Source organism: Chiloscyllium plagiosum, chromosome 2 (genome assembly GCF_004010195.1).
Source record: "Chiloscyllium plagiosum isolate BGI_BamShark_2017 chromosome 2, ASM401019v2, whole genome shotgun sequence".
Taxonomy (NCBI): domain Eukaryota; kingdom Metazoa; phylum Chordata; class Chondrichthyes; order Orectolobiformes; family Hemiscylliidae; genus Chiloscyllium; species Chiloscyllium plagiosum.
This window is the reverse complement of record NC_057711.1, coordinates 12233228-12255347: the sequence shown is the minus strand read 5'-3', so window position 1 is coordinate 12255347 and position 22120 is coordinate 12233228. Positions and strand designations below refer to the sequence as shown.

General features: G+C 41.5%; 1 protein-coding gene across 1 annotated transcript in view; it reads right to left on the bottom strand.

Moving 5' to 3' along the window:
* Positions 1-22120, bottom strand: part of poln (polymerase (DNA directed) nu) — a 319906-nt gene that overhangs the window by 293153 nt on the left and 4633 nt on the right. The window contains exons 2-3 of the mRNA XM_043704174.1: positions 13235-13307; positions 9957-10132 (exon numbers count right to left, since the gene is read on the bottom strand). Of these exons, the coding sequence (XP_043560109.1) occupies positions 9957-10132; positions 13235-13307 (249 nt within the window). The remainder of the gene's footprint in view (positions 1-9956; positions 10133-13234; positions 13308-22120) is intronic.

Below are 22120 nucleotides of genomic sequence, written 5' to 3'. Positions count from 1 at the left end.
TTGTTCTCAGACATTTCATTATCATGCTAGGTAACATCATCAGTGAGCCTCTGATGAAGTGCTGGTGTTGTGTCCCACTTGCTATTTATGTGTCTTGGTCTGTTGTGGTGGATGATATCATTTCCGGGTCTTCATCTGAGAAGTTAGTAAATGGGGTCCAAATCAATATGCTTGTTAATGGAGTTCTGGTTTGAATGCCAGGCCTCTAGGAATTCCCGTGCGTGACTTGGTTTAGCCTGTTCCAGGATGGATGTGTTGTCCCAGTCAAACTGGTGTCCCTCTTTGGCCTTTCTTTATAATTCAAACCTTCTATACCCAGCAACACCCTGGTAAGTCTCTTCTGAACCCTCTCCAGCTTAATAATATCCTTCCTATAACTGGGAGACCTGGACAGTATTCCAGATGAGGCCTCATCAATGTCCTGTACAACCTCAACATGACTTCCCAACCCTTGTACTGAAAGCACTGAGCAATGAAGACAAGCATGTCAAATGCCTTTTTAACCACCCTGTCTTTTTGTGACTCAAACTTCAAAGAATTATGTACCTGCACCCCTAGGTCCCTCTGTTCTACAACACTACCCAAGGCCCTACCAATAACTGTATAGGCCCTACCCTTGTTTGTTTTACCAAAATGCAATACCTCACGTTTATCCAGATTGAATTCCATCGACCATTTTCCAGCCCATTAACCCTTTTGATCAAGGTCCTTTGTAACCTTAGAAAGCCTTCTTCACTGTCTACTATGGTACCAATTTTGGTGTCATCTACAAACTCACTAACCATGCTTTCTTTATTCTCATCCAAAGCATTTATATAAATGACAAACAAAACAGGAGCCAGTGGAACACCACTGCTCACCTCCGATCCAAAAACCAACCCTCCACGATTACTCTGTCTCCTGCCGTCAAGCCAATTATGTATCCAATTGGCAGGCTCACTCCGAATCCCATGTGACCTAACTTTACTAAATTAGTTTACCGTGTGGAACCTTGTCAAAGGCTTTACTAAAATCCAAATAAACAACATGTACTGCTCTGCCATCATTAACATTTTTGGTAACTTCCTAAAAAGCTCAAGTAAGTTTATGAGACACGATGTTTCTTGCACAAAACTACGCTGACTATTCTTAATCAATTGCCTCTCTAAATGTCCATAAATCCTATTTTTTTATAATTACCTCCAACAATTTACCTACAACCGAAATCAGACTCATAGCTCTATAATTCCCCGGTTTCTCCTTACACCCTTAAACAAAGGTACAACATTAGCCACCCTCCAGTCATTGGACACCTCACCCCGTAGTTATAAATGGTGCAAATATTCTTGTAAGGGATCTCATAATTTCCTCTCTTTCTTCCCACAACGTTCTAGGATACATTAGATTAGGTCCAGAGATTTAGCCATGTTTATATTCTTTAAGCCCTCCCAAACTTCCTTTTCTGTAATGTGAACTGCTTTTGAAACATCAATGTTTATTTCCCTGCATTCTCTAGTCTCATTTCTTCCTCCATAGTAAAAACTGACAAGATATTCATTTAGTATCTCTCCCATCTCCTGCAGTTCAAAACAAAGACAACTTCTTTGATCTTCAAGAAACCCTACTCTCTCTAGTTACCTTCTTGCTCTTATGGAATCTCTTGGTGTAGGTTAGGTGGGCTTGGATCGGCGCATCATCGAGGGCCGAAGGGCCTGTACTGCGCTGTATTCTTCTATGTTCTATGTTCTAAAGACAACTTCTTTGATCTTCAAGAAACCCTACTCTCTCTCTCTAGTTACCTTCTTGCTCTTATGGAATCTCTCTGGATTATCTGAAACTTTATCTGCCAATGTTATCGCACATTCCCTCTTTGCCTTCCTGATTTCTCTCATAAGAACGCCTCTACACTCTTTATACTGATTAAGAGATTCAATTGAACCAAGTTGTCTATATCTAAAATAAGAATCTCTTTTATTCTTGTTTAGAAATTAAATATCTTTATTCATCCATTGTTCCTTAATTTTACCCTAAACCTAAGCTGCAGAACTGGGCAGAAAGGTGGCAAATGGAGTTCAATGTAGCTAAGTGTGAGGTGATTCACTCCTGGATGTTGCCTGGTATGGTAGGAAGATTGTGTGAGGAAAGGCTGAGGCACTTGGGGTTGTTTTCATTGGAGTAAAGAAGGTTTAGGGGTGACTTGATAGAGGTGTACAAGATGATTAGGGGTTTAGATAGGGTTGACCGTGAGAACCTTTTTCCACGTATGGAGTCAGCTGTTACGAGGGGGCATAGCTTTACATTAAGGGGTGGTAGGTATAGGACAGGTGTTAGTGGTAGATTCTTTACTCGGATAGTCGTGAGTTCATGGAATGCCCTGGCAGTAGCAGTGGTGGACTCTCCCTCTTTATGGGCATTTAAGCGGGCATTGGATAGGCATATGGAGGATAGTGGGCTAGTGTAGGTTAGGTGGGCTTGGATCGGCACAACATCGAGGGCCAAAGGGCCTGTACTGCGCTGTATTCTTCTATGTTCTATGTTCTACCCTTAATCTTACGCTGATCCCTCACTGTAACAGGAACAAAATGCATCTGAACTCTGATCATCGTATTCTTCCCACTTTTCAGACATCCGTTTACCTGTTAACAGTCTACTCCAATCAACTTTTGAAAGTTCTTGTCTCATACCAGTAAAATTTCCATAACTCCAGTTAAAAACTTTAACTTTTATGGTAGGGCGAATCCTCTTCCATAAGTATTTTGAAATGTATAGAATTATGGTCGCTAGACCCAAAGTGCTTCCCTACTTTTACTTCAGTCACCTGCCCTGCCTTACTGCCCAAAAGAAGGTCTAATTTTGCTCCTTCTCTAGTAGGAGCATCTGTATATTGATATTAAAGAAAATTTTCTTGAACTCATTTAACAAATTCTTCACCATCCAAACCTTTAACACTATGGTAGCCCCAGTCAATATTTGGAAAAGTTAAAAACCCCATTATTACAACCTTATTATGCTTACATGTATCCAAGATCACATATATATTTGTTTCTCAATTTCCCCCTTACTATTGGGGGGCCTATAGCACAATCTCATCAAAATGATCTTATTTGTAATTTCTACCCATATATTTTCACTGGACGATTTTTCAGAAATATCTTCCCTAGTTACAGCAGTAATGTATTCCTTAATCAACCCCCCTCCCAACTTTTCTTGCCTTCTTTTCTATCCTTCCTATAGCATCTAAAATCTGGAACACTGAACTGCCAATCTTGTCCATCTCTCAGCTGAGTTTCTGTAATAGTTATGATGTCTCAATCCAATGTTCTTAAACATGTCCTGAGTTCATCAGCCTTATCTGTAAGACCCTTGCATTGAAATAAATGCAATTTATTTCTTCAGTTACTACATACCCTGATTCTCTTGTCTTTCTTTTCTAACTGACATGATCTCCTCACATTTGGAACCCTTCCCATCAATTATTCCGTTTATACTGCTATTTAGAATTTCTCCACTCCCCCCCCCCGCCTCTACCGTCTCAGCATAAAGTCTCCCTTGATGGAATGAGCAAATCCCTGCTAAGGCTTTGGTTCCTTTCCAGTTCAGGTTAGACCCATCCTTTTTGAACAGGTCTTTTCTATTGCAAAGGACATTCCAATTGTCCAAAAACCTGAATCCCTGAGCAATACACCAGCTCTTCAGCCATTGATTTATCTCATTTAACCTTTGTTCCTTCCCTCGTTTGCGTTTTGCATTGGGAGTAACCAGAAATTACTGCTTTTAAGGTTTTATCTTTTAATCTTCTACCTAGCCTCTTACATTCACTCTGTATTCATTTAATCTTTTCCCTAAAAATGTCATTCCTACCAATGTGTCCAATAATTACTGGCTTCTCAATCTCACCTTTAACAATATGTTTGAAACTTTTGTGGACGTCCTTAATCCTAGCACCAGAAAAACAATAAACGATCCCAAATTTACGCTCACTGCCATGCAATGTCCTATCTATGTCCCAGACAGGATAATCCTTGACAACAATAATTCTACTAAAACTTGTCAAACACTGCCTAACATAAGAATCATTCCAAGTGTCCAATAACTAACTGCATCTTCCATTTTCCTTGGAGAGACTATCCCCTTCTCCAGTTCCAAAACCTGAATATCTTTGAATTGGTAATATGTGCTGCAGTTTAAGGGGACCAGGGACATATTGTACTCAGATTTACAGAAGACTTTTAAGAAGATGCCACATCAAAGATTATGGTGGAAGATAAAATTTCAAAATGTGGGGGTTATGTATTGTCTTGGTTAGGAGATTGGCTGGCAAGCAGGAGATAAAGGAAGAATAAATAGGTCATTTTCTAGTTGGTAAGATGTAACAAGTGATATGTCACATGGATCACTGCTGGAGTCAGACAGTCATACAGCATGGAAACAGACCCTTCGGTCCATCTAGAGTCCACACCGACCATAATTCCAAAGCAAAATAGTCCCACTTGCCTGCACTTGGCTCACATCCCTCCAAGCATTTCATGTACTTACCCGAATGATTTTTACATGTCATAACTCTAAAAGAACTAAAAATGAATCAAAATTAAATTCTTATATTACTGAAATGTAATAACTGTAAGAAATCTAAAAGTAAATCAAGAAATAAGTCTGAATCTCAAGAGCATTTTCAAGACCAAGCTACTCTCAGTACCCCATTGTATAATTTATATAAATGGTTTGGATGAAAGGACTAACGTTACGGTTGATAGGTTTTATAACACTCAGGGACTCCCCAACCCAGGGAAAAGATCTTGTCTATTCACCCTATCCATGCCCCTTATGATTTTATAAACCTCTCTAAGGTCACCCCTCAGCCTCCGACATTCCGGCAAAACAGCCCCAGCTTATTCGGTCTGTCCCTATAGCTCAAAGCCTCCAACCCTGGCAACATCCTTGGAAATGTTTTCTTAATGTGTCAAATGGAAAATGTACGAAAATATCCATTTGGCAGAAAGAATAAAAAAGCACGTTATCTAAATGGTGAGAGATTAGGTCTGTAGCTAGGCATCAAAGATGGAGCTGGTGCCAGGGACTCCTGACAATCCCAGCAGTTTGGAGTGTGAGAATGGAAGGAGTGGTGCACCTTAGCATGTGATGCCTGGGTGATGAGGTCAGTTTGGGTAAAACGGAAGAAAACTCACTAGGCTTCATGGGAAAGAACTCACTATGAAACTTGGCCAAAAAAAATTTAGCTGACTTCCAGTAAAATTCAGGTCCATACCTTTCAGATAAAGGTGCTCTGCTAATTGGCCTCTTCCTGCGATATTACTTAATGTACCTCCTCTGTTAATGACCAGTGTCTTCTGGGTAACAGCATCGGAGATCTGCTCATGAAGTATGAAAAAACAGCTCTTGCACATGTGACTCATCTTTGCGCATGTTTAATTGGTGACAATACAATGTTTGACCTGTTAACTCCTATTTATGCTCATAAATGGTTCCATAAATATGTGGCTGAAATTAATGTAAGTTTAAATGAAATGCAGAATGCAGGCTAGGCCTACAAACATTATCTGGAGAAGCACAGCAGGTCAGGCAGCATCCGAGGAGCAAGAGAATCGATGTTTTGGGCAGGAGCCCTTCATCAGGAAATTGATGAAGGTTTCCTGATGAAGGGCTCCTGCCCGAAACGTCGATTTTCCTGCTCCTCGGATGCTGCCTGACCTGCTGTGCCTTCCCAGCACCACTCTGATCCTGACTCTAATCTCCAGCATCTGCAATCCTCACTTTCGCTTACAGTCAGTATCTGCACATGACAATGTATCTGTGGTATTACTTGAACATTAAAATTAAACAGAGCAGGGGCTTTTGGCCAGGAATGCTGTTGAATGAGATAGCTCTTTATGCTTGCTGAAATCCCATAAACAGCCAAGACTTATCATTGTACCCTGCTGCAGCCAACTTTAATTACGGCTGCAGTAATGGATTCTTCCTTCACTCTCACACTCCAACAGCAGCACTGTCAGAATTCTGCAACTCTACAGTTACCCTAAAAATCTCCACCGCACTTCAAAATGAGCTCAGCATAATACTCAGTATCACTGTCTAAAATTAGACCACAAGATATAGGAGCAAACTTCAGCCATTCAGCAGATCGAGTCAGTTCTGCCATTTGATCAAGATTGTGCCTTATGTTTGACACTAAAGGTGCAGAAATAGACATCTAAGTATTTCCAAATCAATTTGACACCAGCTCAGACATGATCAGAAGCAGCAGGTTCGCTTCAAACACTTTGCATTAAATCAGTCAAAACCACGTGTGCAGATCCAACTTGTACCAGTACTGCCCTGCATTTGTTTCTCAACTACACATACTGAGCTATAAGCCAATAATGTGTCAGATTAAGAGCCAAATTTTGACATTAAATGGCAGCTATGTTTGCCTGGATGGTTTGGATAAATCCAGAGGAATTCAATCACCGGTTTGATGAAGGAAAGAATCCAAGCCCCAGGTTTGAACAGGAGATCCATGGCTTTTATGTACAAATATAGACAATGATGGGTCATTTCCCTCAATCATCTCCCACTTGGAGAGCCATGTTCTAACAATTAACCCCAAACAGGCCACTTCCAACTCCATTGTCCCTCAATATTCACCAGAACAGTGTGGAAGCTGGCGTTTACCTCTGCTTGCATCTAAATAGAAACTCAGCACATGCTAACAGGGAGAGCCTGTGTGCACAAGACATTACTAAACTGTGACACACATTAAATGTAAAACCAAACTGCAACCGTGTAATTGACTAACTACTCACACTGTTCAACTACATGTGAAACAAGGATAGAACCTGGCAGCAGAAGGCCATTTGGCCCTTCAAGCCTGCTCCTCACCATTCAATACGATCACAGCATGTTCTATACCTCAAGGCCACATTCACACTTTCTCCCCTTCATGCTTTTAAATTGTAAAAGTATGCCTACCTCTTTCTTGAATATATTCAGTAACTTGGTCCCCTCCACAACCTTCTATGGTGAAGAATTCTGCAGGTTCACTACCCTCTGAGTGAAGAAATGAGCTACCCAGTGAGCTGAATGAATTCTCTGCCTGTTTTGAATAGAATGTCAGTGAAATGATGTCACTGCCGCGGCAGCCTCGGGCTTACAGCCGCAGATGTCAGACCAGCCTTCTTCAGAATAAACATAGGGAATATGACTGGCCCGGATGGAGTGCACTCAGATCCAGAGGACCAGCTGGTGGGGGTATTTGCAGACATCTATAACCTCTCCTTACAGCAATGTGAGCTTCAAGAAGACCACTGTCACCCCAGTGCCAAAGAAAAATCAGGCAATGTGCTTTAATGACTACCATCCAGCGGCTCTGACATCCATCATTATAAAGTGCTTCGAGAGGTTAGGAATGGCACACATCAATTCCCAGACTGCTTTGATCCATTACAATTTGCCTACCGTTGCTAAGGTCCACGACAGACTCTAATTCCCTGGCCCTATGCTCATCTCTAGAACATCTGGATAATAGGGACACCTATGTCAGACTCCTATTTAGCTCCACCATAATTCCAACCAAACTCATCTCCAAATTTCAAGACCTAGGACTCTCCTCCCCCCTCTGCAACTGGATCCTTGATTTCCTGACCCACAGACCGCAGTTGTAAGGTTAGGTGACAATATCTCCTTCACGAGAATCCTGAACACCAGCAACCCACACGGCTGTCTACGCAGCCTCCAACTATACGTCTTGACAACTGTGTGATCAAATTCAGCTTAAACTCCACTTAAAAATGTGCTGATTACACCACCATAGTGGGTCAGATCTTAGTGATACAGGAGAGACACAGAGAACTTAATGGCATGGTGTAAAGACAACAATCTCTCCTTTAATGTCAGCAAAACAAAGGAGCTGGAATCAACTTCAGCACTGTAGCAATGGTGTGAAGGTGGAAATGGTCGAGACCTTCAAGTTCCCTGGAGTAAATATTTAAAATAATCGGACCTGGACCACACTACAGTCAAGAAAGCAACACATCAACACCTCTACTTCCTCAGAAGGCTAATGAAATTCGGTGTGTCCACAATGATTTTTACCGAAAGGATCCTATCCAGATGCATCACAGCCTGCTATGCTCTGCCTGAGACTGCAAGAACTTACAGAGCTGTGAATGCAGCCCAGTCCATCTCACAAACCAGCTTTCCATCCAGTGACTGCACCTACACTTCCTGCTGCCTCAGGAAAGCAGCCAACATAATCAAAGACCCCTCCTACCCCAGTTATATTCTCTTCCACCCTCTTCCATCAAGCAGAAGATACAAAAGTTTGAAAACACGTACCTACAGATTCAAAAACAGCTTCTTCCCCGCTGTTATCAGACTTATGAATAGACCTTTCACACATTGAAGCTGATCTTTTTCTGCACCTTCTCTGTAACTGGAACACTACACAAGAACATAAGAACATAAAAACTAGGAGCAAGAGTAGTCATCTGGCCCCTCGAGCCTGCTCCGCCATTCAATAAGATCATGGCTGATCTTCTCATGGCCTCAGCTCCACCTACCCATCCTCTCACCATAACCCTTAGTTCCTCTACTGTTCAAAAAACTGTCTGTCTTAGCTTTAAAAACGTTTACTGAGGAAGCCTCAATACTTCACTGGTCAGGGAATTCTGTGGATTAACAACCCTTTGGGTGAAGAAATTCCTTCTCAACTCAGTCCTAAACCTACTCCCCCTAATTTTGAGGTTATGCCCTGTTGTCCTAGTTTCACCCGCCAGTGGAAACATCCTCTCTATCTTATCTATTCCCTTCATAATTTTATATGTTTCTCTAAGATCTCCCCTCATTCTGCTAAATTCCAATGAATATCATCCCAATCTACTCTGTCTCTCCTCATAAGTTGACCTCAACTCCAAAATCAACCCAGTGAACCTCCTATGCACCTCTGCTCCAGTGCTAGTACATCCTTTCTCAAGTAAGGAGACCAAAACTGCACACAGTACTCCAGTTGTGGCCTCACCAGCACCCTATACAGCCTCCCTGTTTTTAAATGTTTTAGCAATGAAGGATAAAATTCCATTTGCCTTCTTAATTACCTGTTGTAACTGCAGTCCAACCTTCTGTGATTTGTGCACAAGGACACCCAGGTCCTCTGCATAGCAGCGTGCTGCAAATTCTTACCATTCAAGTAACAGTTCTTTTTACTGTTATTCCTACTGAAATGGATGATTTCACATTTATTAATATTGTACTCCATCTGCCAAATCTTTGCCCACTCACTTAAACTATCTATGTCCTTCTGCAGTGTTTCACAGTCCTCTGCACACTTTACTCTTCCACTGACATCTGCAAACTTTGACACACTACACGTGGTCCCCGATTCCAAATCATCTACATAACTATTGAATAATTGTCGTCCCAAAACGGATCCCTGAGGCACAGGGCACTAGTCACTGATTGAAATAAAGGGGTGACATTCTATTCCACCACCCTGATGTATTTCTGTAAGAGTTAGTTGCTAAATAGCATGCAAAACAATACTTTTCACTGTATCTCAGTACATGTGACAATAATACATCAAATTAAATCAAATATCAGTCCTCTATCACCTACTTCCTATCCTGAGATTGTGATACCTGGTTCCAGGCTCCCCAACCAGGGAAAACCAGGCATGGGGAGAAAATAATAACATGTCTAAGTCTGTTGCTCATATGCTGTTAAAACTAGGGAGCTGGCAGGCACAGCAGAAGTCTAGATCATTTTCTAACCTTGACGAGTCAGCTCGTCACTACCTTCTCAAGAGCAACTAGGGACGGGCAATAAATGCTGGCCCAGCCAGTGATGCCCACATCCCTACAAGTGAAGAAAGAAAAGAACCCACCTGCATGCAGACACAGCTAGCAATTAAGGACTTGGAATTCCCCACCCCTGTTGAAAAAATGCAAGAGAAGAAAGAACAGAGAAGAACAGGATAGGAGTCACACCTGCTGGCAGCTGACAGCTGATCTCCTGTAAGCTCTGTGCTGCACAGTTTTGGGATTGAAGTATGCTGCCAAATCTCTCTGTGCTCCTTCTCTCAGCCTCATGTTCACGGCGAAGGCTGCTGACGTTGTCTCTTGTCACACTGTACGGCTGGAACTGAACACAGTTCACATTGTCCCTGAAAAATACACCACTGCTTAACTGTGACTTTTCTTTTTGGCTTAACTCATGAATTGAGAGACAAAGTTCTTGTAACATTTTGTTTTCTAAATGTGCAAAAAGAGCTTTTATCACATTTGATACAGGCTGCACTGCTATCACAAATCCTACGAGTATTTTAGATTAATGTTAATCATAAAAATGCAGACCTGACATTAACTTGACACGTGTAGCACAAAAGAGTTACATCAGGAAGTCTACTCTCTATTGAAATCTATAGAGTCCCACATTGTCCCACATCCACTGAATAATCCTTAAATATTTTTAACCCACACGATCTTTGTAGTGCTGTAAAGTCACTGTAACTTTACAATGGCTGATCATCATCTACAACAACACTCCCTCTGTTGTAAGCTGCAAAATGTGGGTGTGTTCCCTCTATTCAGTTCTACAATGAGTTGCCCAATTCTTACCTCACAAAGTTCAATGCTGTAACATGGCTTTGAGAAACCCAGACATAAGACTGATCTCATTGAAACCTATAAAATTCTCAAAGGAGCAGACACAGTAATCACAGGAAGGATGTTCCTGATGACTGAGGAGTCCAGAACTAGGGGTCACAGTCTCAGTGCACGGGATAAGCTATTTAGGACTGATGAGGAGAAATTCCTTCACCCGGAGAGTGGAGAGCCTGTGGAATTCTCTGCCACAGAAAGAAGTTGACACCAAAACACGGAGTGTTTTCAAGAAGGAGTTAGATATGGAGCCACTGAGCATTCTGCTCGGGCTGGCTGCAGCCAGCCTTTCCATGGAGGCCATCAAGCTGGAGACCCACCGGTGTAGGAACATTGCCAGACCACTCTATTTATTGTTCCAGCCTCCCCCGTCTCCCTGATTTAGCATCTGACACAGCTGCCTGACACTCCTATTTCTGTCTCTGCAGGTTCAGAGATGGTCAGCTACAAATGCATATGCGGGCTGAGGAAACACAGCAGTCCTCTGGATGTCAGAGCCACCCAGGGCCAGGGGGACATGGGGGTTTGTGGATGACATGACTGACTGCACATAAGGTGAATGCCTTGCTGTGACTTCCCTCTGTGAAGTAGTGCTGGTTCAGTGTATGAAAACTGCAGCCTCTCCCGCTGTTTTACAAACCATTTTTGTTCTTTTTGGACTTAAAAATGGCAAAATGGCTTTAAACAAGGGGCTGTGTTTTCAAACTTTTTTTTAAATGTGGCAGGGGGCACTTCACCCGGTGCAAATGTTTGGCTTTTTAACCAAGGTCAGTTGTGTGTGTGTGTGTATACGTGTGTTCAGGAATACTGAGTGCAACGTCTTGACTGGTTCCTGGGTGAGAAGCTACAACTTCGCGTCTGGGTGATACAGCAGAAACATGCAGCCTGGGAAGGTGGAATCATCTCTCTCCCTTCCTTCTGTGAATAGAGAAGTAAAATAAAATCCTGAGCAGCTCACTAACTCTCTCCCTTTCTCTCTCTCTCTCTCTGGGCAAATTCCCATCTTGAAAAATGACTTCCAAAGTCAAAGGGCGAAACCTCAACCAGTGAATGAAAGATTTAGAATCCTTAATCATAGGGTCCAAAGGAACCAGAAGGGAACTGAAAGAAAACATTTCATCGCTAACTGTAATCTGGACTGGTGCCAGGACTGTGTTTCATGTCATCCACAAACTTACTTATCAACCACACCATATACATAACAAATATCACGATATATGTTCTATACCATGAATAATGAGGGGCCCAGCACTGATCCCTGTAGTATGACACCTGAACACCATCCTGCAGGCAGACTAACAGCCTTCTACCATCACCCTCTGTCTCCTAAAACTAAGCCAATTTTGGCTTCTTGCGAGTAAGGTTGCTAATCCCTGCAATGGACCATCTCTGGAGAACCACATGAAGCACTGGTCACCTGATCAGATTGTCCCAAGGATATCACTAGACTCACTATAATTTTCTTGCTCAGATTCAGAAGAGGTTTATTAGATTGATATCTGGAAAGAGCAGGTTGTCTCTGAGGAGCAGTTGGACAGGCTGGACTTGTTTCCACTGAAGGCTGGAAGAGTGAGGAGTGATTTGGATGAAGTTTATAAGTGGCTCAGTTGTTAGCACAATTGCCTCACAGTGCTAGGGACCGGGTTCAATTCCCACCTCGGGCAACTGTCTGTGTGGAGGTTGCACATTCTCCACGTCTGCGTGGGTTTCTTCTGGGTGCTTCCGTTTCCTCCCTCATTCCAAAGATGTGCAGTCTAGGTGAATTGGCCCTGTTAAAATTGCCCATAGTGCTAAGGGGTGTGTAGGTTAGTTGTATTAGTCTGGGATAAATGTAGAGCAGTCGGGCAATGGGGCTGGGTGGATTATTCTTCGGAGGGTTGGTGTGGACTTGTTGGGCAGAATGGCCTGTTTCCAACTATAGGAATTCTATGTCTATATCATCCTGAACAGCCTTGATAAGGTGAATGTGGCATGGATACCTCCTGTTGTGGACAAGTCCAGAACTAGGGAACACTGTCTTAAAATTAGGGCTCACTTTTTCAGGAGATGAAGAGAAACATTTTCTCTCACAGGATTGAGAGATTTTGGAACTCTGCCTCAGAAGATGATGAAGGCAGAGCCCTTCAGTATTTTTAAGATAGAGGTGGACAGATTCCTGTTAGGGAGCAGAATCGAGAGTTATTGACAGTAAATGGGTACATTTTATGGCAATAAAGTAGTTTCATTCTCACCACACCAACCTTTTTAATTCCAGCTTTATTGAATTAATTAAATTTAAATTCCCATCATGGTGGGATTTGTACTTGAGACTCTGGTTCATTATGGAGGACGCATATGGGAGTCATAAGTAGTGATCAGTGTTAATAATCTTAGACCAGGCCTTCCAGCAACATAACTATGTTGCTTTACTGAGTGTCATTGGAGTTTGGTTCCCTGTGATTGCAGCCCAGAGCAGGTGGTGAACTCAATCTAAGACTAGATAAAGTCATTTTCATATACAATCCATTAGCACGTTAACAATAGCTGGAATTGTTTTACTTTCCAATAAACATTATAACATCTTCTTAAGTGCTTTGCAATTATAAGTGGATTAAAGCGTACTATACCTTTGCTCATTTTGCCTGTATGTTATCTGCTGAAACTCCATATCTGTTCCTCTGCTCCCTTTGTTATTGCTATCTGTAATTAATTTTTCCATTTCATTACTCCACTTAACTGAAACAGAAACCTTTATTGGTCACATTCAACTAGTGTTAAATCAATATACTATTTAAATGGTCACAATTTACTCATACCTATAGCCACAAATAATCCTAAAATACAAAAACATACTAATTACATGGAGTATACACCTTACCAAGCAATGCTCCAGCATTTTGTAAAATGTTTTTGAATATAGTAAAAAGAAACAAATACTACATTTCAAAGATCATTAGAAAATGATGGATTGCAAATCCATGCAGTCATCGCCATACAAGGAGATCTATGACAAATACTTAATGGCATAAAAAGCATCTGTAACTGGTCTGATTCATAATGGTCAGCTTGATCCTGGTCTCAGAGCTGGGTCAAGCCCTGCACCAGGGTTTTAGTGAAAAATGGAAGTTGCCACTTATTTGAAAGTAAGGCCATAAAGACACAGGTGCAGAAGTACACCATTCAGCCCATTGAGTCTGCTCTGCCATTCACTGAGGCATGGCCGATCTGATCATCCTCACCTTTACTTTCGTGCCTTTTGCCCATAACTCTTAATTCACTTACTGAGAATACCAGTATCTATCTCAGCCTTGAATATACTTAACAACCCAGCGTGTGGTAAAGCATTCCATCGATTCACTCCCCTCTAATAGAAGAAATTCCTCCTCATCTCTGTCTTAAATGTGTGATCCCTTTTCTGAGATGATACCCTCTGGTCCCAGACTATCTCACAAGGGGAAACAACCTTTCCACATCTCTCCTATGAAGACTCCTATGAATCATTTTTGTTTCAATGAGGTCACGTCTCATTCTTCTAAACTCCAATGAATACAGACTCACCTTACTCAACTGCTCCCCATAGGCCAGACCCTCCATATCTGGTATCAGCCTGGTGGACTGCCTGGAAAGTGAAGGTGATGTGTTTCATATAACATATTAAATTTAGGTTGAAATGTAGGACTTCCAAAAGACTTTTTCCAATTATTCCTTCGTATGATGTGAGCATCATACATTGCTGGCCATTGTCCATTGCTAATTTCTATTGTGCTGATTGGCTTGGTCAGTCATATTGCAGATTACTTAGCCAATCACCTCCTTAATTTGGACAATGCAAAATGCTAAGTGACTATGAAGTCTGCCACTGACATTGTGCTTCAAAGTAAACCCGTAGTGTGGAAAACAGAGATATTTCACAAGTATCTGCATAAATGTGAGTCTTTCCATTTTGTCCACTTGATCTTATACAGAATTACACTGAATCCACAAACAGGAACAGCCGTTTGGCATAATTGGTCTACGTTGCTGTTTATGTTACACAGGAGTCTCCATCATCACACATCATCCGACCTTACCAAGATATCCATCGATTCTTTTTTCCATCAGATGCTTATCTGTCTTCCCCCTTCCTTAATGCTTTCATGCTCTTCACTCAATCACTCGGTGGAAACAAGTTCCGTATCCCCACTTCTTTCTGCATAAAGAAGTTTCTTTGAATTCCATGTTAGATTTATTAGTGACTACCTTGTATTTGACACAAGTTTCAAACCCTCCCTGAAGCAGCAATATTTTTCTACATATCTGCCATGCCAAATCCTCAGAATTTTAACGGCCTTTTTGTCAAGTCACCTACTAGTCTTCTCTTTTCTCCAAAGGCTGCCCGTGTGTGGAACCACAGGAGATGAGTATTTTGCATCAGTGTTTACTGTGGAGGAGAATATGGAGGGTAGAAAACTTGGGGAAATAAAAAGTGATGTCTTGAAAAGTGTTCATATTACAGGGTAGTGGTGCTGAACTTTGTTACAAGGTACAAAAGTGATTGTTGGGTCCCTTGCTGAGATATTTGTATCATAGATAGCCATGGATGAGGTGCCAGAGACTGGAAGGTGGCTAATGTGTGCCATTATTTAAGAAAGATGGTAAGAAAGATCCAGGAAACTAGACCAGTGAGCCTGACATCAATGGTGAGTAAGTTGTTGGAGTGGATTCTGATGGACAGGATTTACATTTATTTGGAAAGGCAAGGACTGATTAGGGATGGTCAAAATGGCTTAGTGTGTGGGAAATTATATCTCACTAAGTTGATTGAGTTTTGTAAAGAAATTATGAAAAACATGGATGAAAGCAGAGCAGTGCATGTTGCCCATATGGACTTCAATAAGGCATTCGACAAGGTTCCTCATGGTAGACTGGTTAACAAGTTTAGGTCACATGGAATACAGGAAGAACTAGCCATTTGGATACAAATTGGATCAAAGGTAGAAGACAGAGGATGGTGATGGAGGGTTGCTTTTCAGACTGGAGGCCTGTGACCAGCACTGTACCCCAAGGATCGGTGCCTGTCCACTGCTTTTTGTCATTTACATAAATGATTTGGATGTAAACATAGTAGGTATTGTCAATAAGTTTACAAATGAAACCAAAATTGGATTAGTGGACAACGAAGGTTACCTCAGACTAAAACGGGATCTAGATCAAACGGGCAATTGGGCCAAAGAGTGACAGATGGAGTTTAATTTAGATAAATGTGAGATGCAACATTTTAGAAAGGCAAATCAGGGAAGGACTTATACGCTTAATGGTAAGGTCCTAGGGAGTGTTGCTGAACAGAGAGACCTTGGAGTGCAGGTTCATATTCCTTGAAAGTGGAGTTTCAGGTAGATAGGACAGTGAAGAAGGCATTTGGTATGCTTTCCTTTATTGGTCAGAGCATCGAGTATAGAGTTGGGAGGTCATGTTGTAGCTGCACAGGACATTGGATCAGCCACTTTTAGAATACTGTATGCAGTTCTGGTCTCCCTGCTACAGGAAAGATGTTGTGAAACTCAAAAGTGTTCAGAAAAGGATGTTGTCAGAGTTGGAGAGTATTATAGGGAGCGGCTAAATAGGCAAGATATAAATAGGGACCTTTTTTCATGCAGAGGGTGGTACGTGTATAGAATGAGCTGCCAAAGGAGGTGGTGGAGGCTGGTATAATTCCAACATTTGAAAGGTATCTGGATGAGTATATGAATAGGAAGGGGTTAGAGGGTGTTACGACACGGAGGTGAACCTCTCTGTTAATTAAACCAGACACCCAAAAAAGCTCACCTCACCTCGTAATCTGTTAAAATGTGAGTGACAGAGAACTCATAAAATCCATTCTTTAAAGAAAATAATTTCAATTTACTTTTTAACTCTAACAGTGAACATTAAACAACTATTCACAGTTTTAAGCCCCTCATTTCTCTTAACTGCTTATTATCTGTCTTCAACTCTATAACTATGCTGTTCCAATAGGACACTTATTAAACTTACATTAATGTAATTTCAAACCACACAGATCCTGTTTTCTTCTGTGACTTCACTCTTCCAGGTGCTGAACTCCCTGGGTTGTCTTCATTCTTTTTACTGCGAGTATGTTTCATATGAAAAGGTCCCTTTGATAGAGAGTGCTTCCTAATTTCTTGGAAAGCAAAATGTTAGCTCTCCCTTCATTTCTGTTTCAATGGCAGTTGCTCTCTGACCAATTTTTAAAAGGTCCACATTTTAAACCCCCCCTCAACACTGGATCAACTCATTGGTTTGATGCTAGCAAAACAATAAATTCTAATTTGATTGGGTTTTAGTATCCTGGCGCATAATTTAAACTGATTGGTTAAATTCAAATTGTTGTCAAAACTGCAACCAAAACTCAGGTATCCATTCACAATCAAATGTTACATCTCTTCAATTTTACAGTACACTCTGGGACTGCCATCTAGTCCTATAAACAGGTGCTTGTAATCTCTCAGTTCAGAACAGCATTCACTCTCTCTTAAAGGTACAGTACACACCTTCATCTTCATAACAAGGGTCATGGACCAAATGTTGACAAATGGGTCAAGATTAATTTAGAACATCTGATCAGCATTGCTGAATTGGACAGAAGGGTCTGTTTCCATGCTATATATCTCTATGACTGTATGGATCTGTGGCATTCTTTTGTGATAGTTCGACCCTCTTTGTATTAATTGTGCATACATTTTGTTTAATTGTGTCAGCTATGGCTTAGCTGGTAGCACTCTCACTTCTGACTCAGCAAATATTGGATTCAAAGCCCACTCATCAGTGCAGGGATGGAAGGTGTCAATATGGACTCCTCATATATTGAAGCAGTCCATATTAAAATGCACCAAGATATGGACAATATCCATGCTTGGGCTGACAAATGGCAATTAACATGTGGTCCACACAAAGGCAAGGCTATGGCCATCTCCAATAAGAGACAATCTAACCGCTGCCCTTTGACATTCAATGGTGTTACTATCACTGAATCCTCTACTATCAACATCCTGGGGGTTACCACTGATCAGAAACTCAACTGGACTCACCATATAAAAACAGTGCCTACAAGAGCAGGTCAGAGGCTAGGAATATTACGGTGAGTAACTCACCTCCTGATTCCCCAAAGCCTGTCTATCATCTACAAGGCATAAGTCAGGAGTGTGATGGAATACTTCCCACTTGCCTGGATGAGTATAGCTCCAACAACACTCCAGAAGCTTCACACCATTAAGGGAGGCTTCCCTCCCTCCTGGCACTGTGGGTAAACCCATAGCAGGAGGACTGCTACAGTTCAAGAAGGCACCTCACCACCACATTCTCAAGGCCAAACAGGGATGGACAATAAATGCTGGCTCAGACAGAGGCACCCACATCCCACAAGTCAACATTAACATTCCAATGTTGGACTGTTTAAGGAACTTTTAAACCTAGACCTTGCTGGTCCTCTTGGGCAGGCATAAAAGATCACATGGTCCTATTTTAGAGGAGGACAGGGAAGTTTTCCATAGCACCTGAATCAAGGGTTATCCCTTAGTCAACATCATAAATACAGACTGTCTGGTCTTATCACATTTTGATTGTGGAAGCTTGGTGTACATCAATCAACTGCCACATTTCCCAAATTACAACAGTATCTACACTTCAAAAATGCTTTGTTGACTGTAAAGTGCTTTGAGACATCCTGTAATCATGAAAAACATTGTATAAATGCAAGCCTTCCTTTTTTGGTTCTATGTAGGTGATAGCCATTAACTAGGAATTCATCTATAAAGAGACAGATTTAAACTGTGGTTGTCAGGTTAGGACATGCATTCTTGTAATGTGTAATGCTTATAATGTTCTATCCTTCAACTGGCTTTCTAGAATCTTTAATACTTCATTTTCTTTGTAAATTTATTTAGCATTTCCTTCATGGGCTCTGCATCATTTTGGTAAAATTGTGACTAGAATGGTGCATAGTATCAGATTAGCCATAATTTTATTGAATGGTAAAGCTAGCTCCAAAGGTTGATGGCCTTCTCCTGCTCCTAATTTATTTCTTTTTCGGGCGTCACTGGCTAGGCCAGTATTTATTGCTCAGAGGTCATTTAAGAGTCAACCACGTTGCTGTGGATCTGGAGTCACATGTAGGCCAGACCAGGTAAAGCAGTTTCCTTCTTTAAAGGACATTAGTGAACCAGATAGGTCTTTCCAACAGTCGACAATGGTTTCGTGTTCATCAGATTTCAGATTTTTATTGAATTCAAATTCCACCATATGCTGTGGCAGGATTCAAATCCAGGTCCCCAGAATATTACCTGGGTCTCTGGATTTCCTGATGAAGGGCTTTTGCCCAAAACGTCGATTTTCTTGCTCCTCGAATGCTGCCTGACCTGCTGTGCTTTTCCAGCACCACTCTGATCTAAACTCTGGATCAATGGGCCAGTGGTAATATCACAAGGCCATCACCTCTCTGGAATTCATTTGTTTAAATGTACTCCAAGTATGATAAATATACGTTGAGCATTAGCATTATTTTACAGCTTTTAAATTCTATTCCTCAAGTAATGAACTACAGTGTTATGCTGCACTTTTGTGACCTTGTTTAGCTTCAATGAAACTTGCCCCCAGAAGCATCCATGAACAAGATCGGCACAAAGTCCAGTTATTACGTCAGTCTCCAAATACGTTAAATTGTCAAATAATACATAAAAATGATTAGCACACACGTTCGGAATTTCGGTATCAGCTATTTTGTAATCAGGAGGCAAACAAAATCTAGATTACTATGATGTACCCAGCTCGCAGCCCCATCATTTCATCCACTTCGTGCAACAGTAAAGGTCAGCACACAATTGGAAAGCTTTAAAAGTTGAATTGCTCTTCTACTGAATTGCATAAATTACATTAACAAGACTCAGAACAAAAATAGAAAATGTATCTTTGAAAAGTGCAAAGTACAAAATAAAGAACAGCATATTGTTTATCAAAGCAATTTGTCGAGTGTTTCTGATATCTACGGTGATCCATATCCTGTAAATTGCCAGGTTGCTTTTTCTGTAATTGGTTCTGTAATTTTGCAGGTACTCAGATGCAATTGTTCTTTGTTGCAACTACTTTAATATGCTAACCACATTGTCTTGATTGTTCTTGTCCCTAGTTTATGACCCTGGAGTGCAGCAAAATGCATAATTTATCATTCCTTTGCCAATAAGTAGGAATTGGTTTACCCATTCTATTTGCTGTACTTTAAGATCATTAAATACTCAATTTCTGTGAACCATATCTTCAGTTCCTCCTGTGATGCAAACAGCAATTTTATCCAGACAGGTTAATTACTAAGACAGCACGTCTGTCAATCCTGGCCTAGTTCATAAATTAATATCTAAAATTAGTTGGAAATCTTTGGCATCTCTTTGGCTTGCACTTGGTGACCCACTGTGTGAGCAACAAATTCTTTGCATGGGTCAGTGCTAGGTTAAGTAAGTGGGAAAAACTGTGGCAAATGGAGTTCAATGTGGGGGGAGTGCAAAGTCATCAACTTTAGACTTAAGAAAGACAGCTGGGAATGATTTATCAATGGAAATATAAAAGATTTGAGCAATGTGGATGACTCTTAAATGACCTCTGAGCAATAAATGCTGGCCTAGCCAGTGACGCCCTAATAAAAAATAAATTAGGGGCAAAAATAGGCCATTATCTGTTGGAGCCAGATCTACCATTTGAGATTTGAGATTTGAGATGGCAACATGGTGGCTCAGTGGTTAGCATTGCTGCCTCACAGCGTCAGGGACCCAGGTTCAATTCCAGCCTCGGGCAACTGTCTGTCTGGAGTTTGCACATTTTACCCGTGTCTGTATGTGTTGCTCTGGTTTTCTCCCACAGTCCACAAAGATGTGCAGGTTAGGTGAATTGGCCATGCTAAATTGCCCATAGTGTTCAGGGATGTGTAGGTTAGGTGCATTAGTTAGGGTAATGAGTCTGGGTGGACTCTCTTCAGAGGGTCTACCGGTGATGCAATTTTCAAAGAACTATTTACCTGAACCCCTAGGTCCCTCTGTTTGACAACACTAGCTGGTGTTGTTATGACACTGTGGCCTTAGGAGGTCCTGGTTTCTTTTAGAGAGAGATTGGGGACAGGCATTGAGCAGTCATTAAGAGATAAACATCTTATGAGCTGTTGGGATGTTTTAAGTTGGAACAATAGAAGCAGCTTGAGTGGGTGTGGTCAAGGTCTCACAGATCCAAGATTTTTAATTAACTTTCAGTAGTTGTTGCTGGGGTTTCAACAGGATTCGAAGGCTGGAGTCTCTCCAGCTGCTACATTCTCTCTCTCTATACAGACTTTAGTAAAGCCTTTGACAAGGTTCTGCATGATAGACTAATTAGTAAAGTTAGATCACATGAACTAAAGGGTGAGCTTGCCAACTGGATACAAAATTGGCTTGTAGTTGGAGACAGAAGGTGGTAGTGCAGAGTTATTTTTAAGGAAAAACAATACTATAAAGGGAGGATGAGGCAAACACAGCTGACTAGGGAAGTCAGGGACAGCATAAAAACAAAAGAGAAAGCATATAATGTGGCGAAGGACAGTGGGAAACCAGAGGATTGGAAAGCTTACAAAGACCAACAGAGGGCAACAAAAAAAGGAGAGAAGATTAAATATGAGGGTAAGCTAGCCAGAAATATAAAGGAAAACTAAGAGTTTCTATGGTAGCCATCATCAAGGAGATGGTGCCAGAAAAACTGAGTGGCCGGCAAGTGCATAAATCAACTGGACCAGATGGACCACACCCCAGAATTCTAAGGGAGACAGCTGAAGAGATAGTGCAGGCATTAGTGGTGATCTTTCAGGAATTGCTAGAATCAGGAAAGGTCCCAGCGGACTGGAAATCACTAACGTGACACTTGTGTTTAAAAAGGGAGTAAGGCAAAAGACTGAAAATTACAGACTGATTAGCCTAACCTCAGTCGTGGGTAAATTCCTGGAATCCATTGTGACAGAAGAGATTTCTGAATACTTGAAAGGGTATCCAAAAAATAGGGAAAAGTCAGCGTGATTTCATCAAGGGACGTCATGCCTAATAAATCTAGTAGAGTTCTTTGAGGAACTAATGAGCAGGTTAGACCAAGGAGAGCCAATGGATGTTATCCACCTGGACTTCAAGAAGGCCTTTGACAAGGTGCCGCACAGGAAAGTAGATACTAGCAAGGAAAGAAGCTTGGCTGTCTGGCAGGAAGCTGAAAATGTATTGCTGGAAAAGCGCAGCAGGTCAGGCAGCATCCAAGGAACAGGAGAATCGACGTTTCGGGCATAAGCCCTTCTTCAGGAATGAGGAAAGTGTGTCCAGCAGGCTAAGATAAAAGGTAGGGAGGAGGGACTTGGGGGAGGGGCGTTGGAAATGCCATAGGTGGAAGGAGGTCAAGGTGAGGATGATAGGCCGGAGTGGGGTGGGGGCGGAGAGGGCAGGAAGAAGATTGCAGGTTAGGAAGGTGGTGCTGAGTTCGAGGGA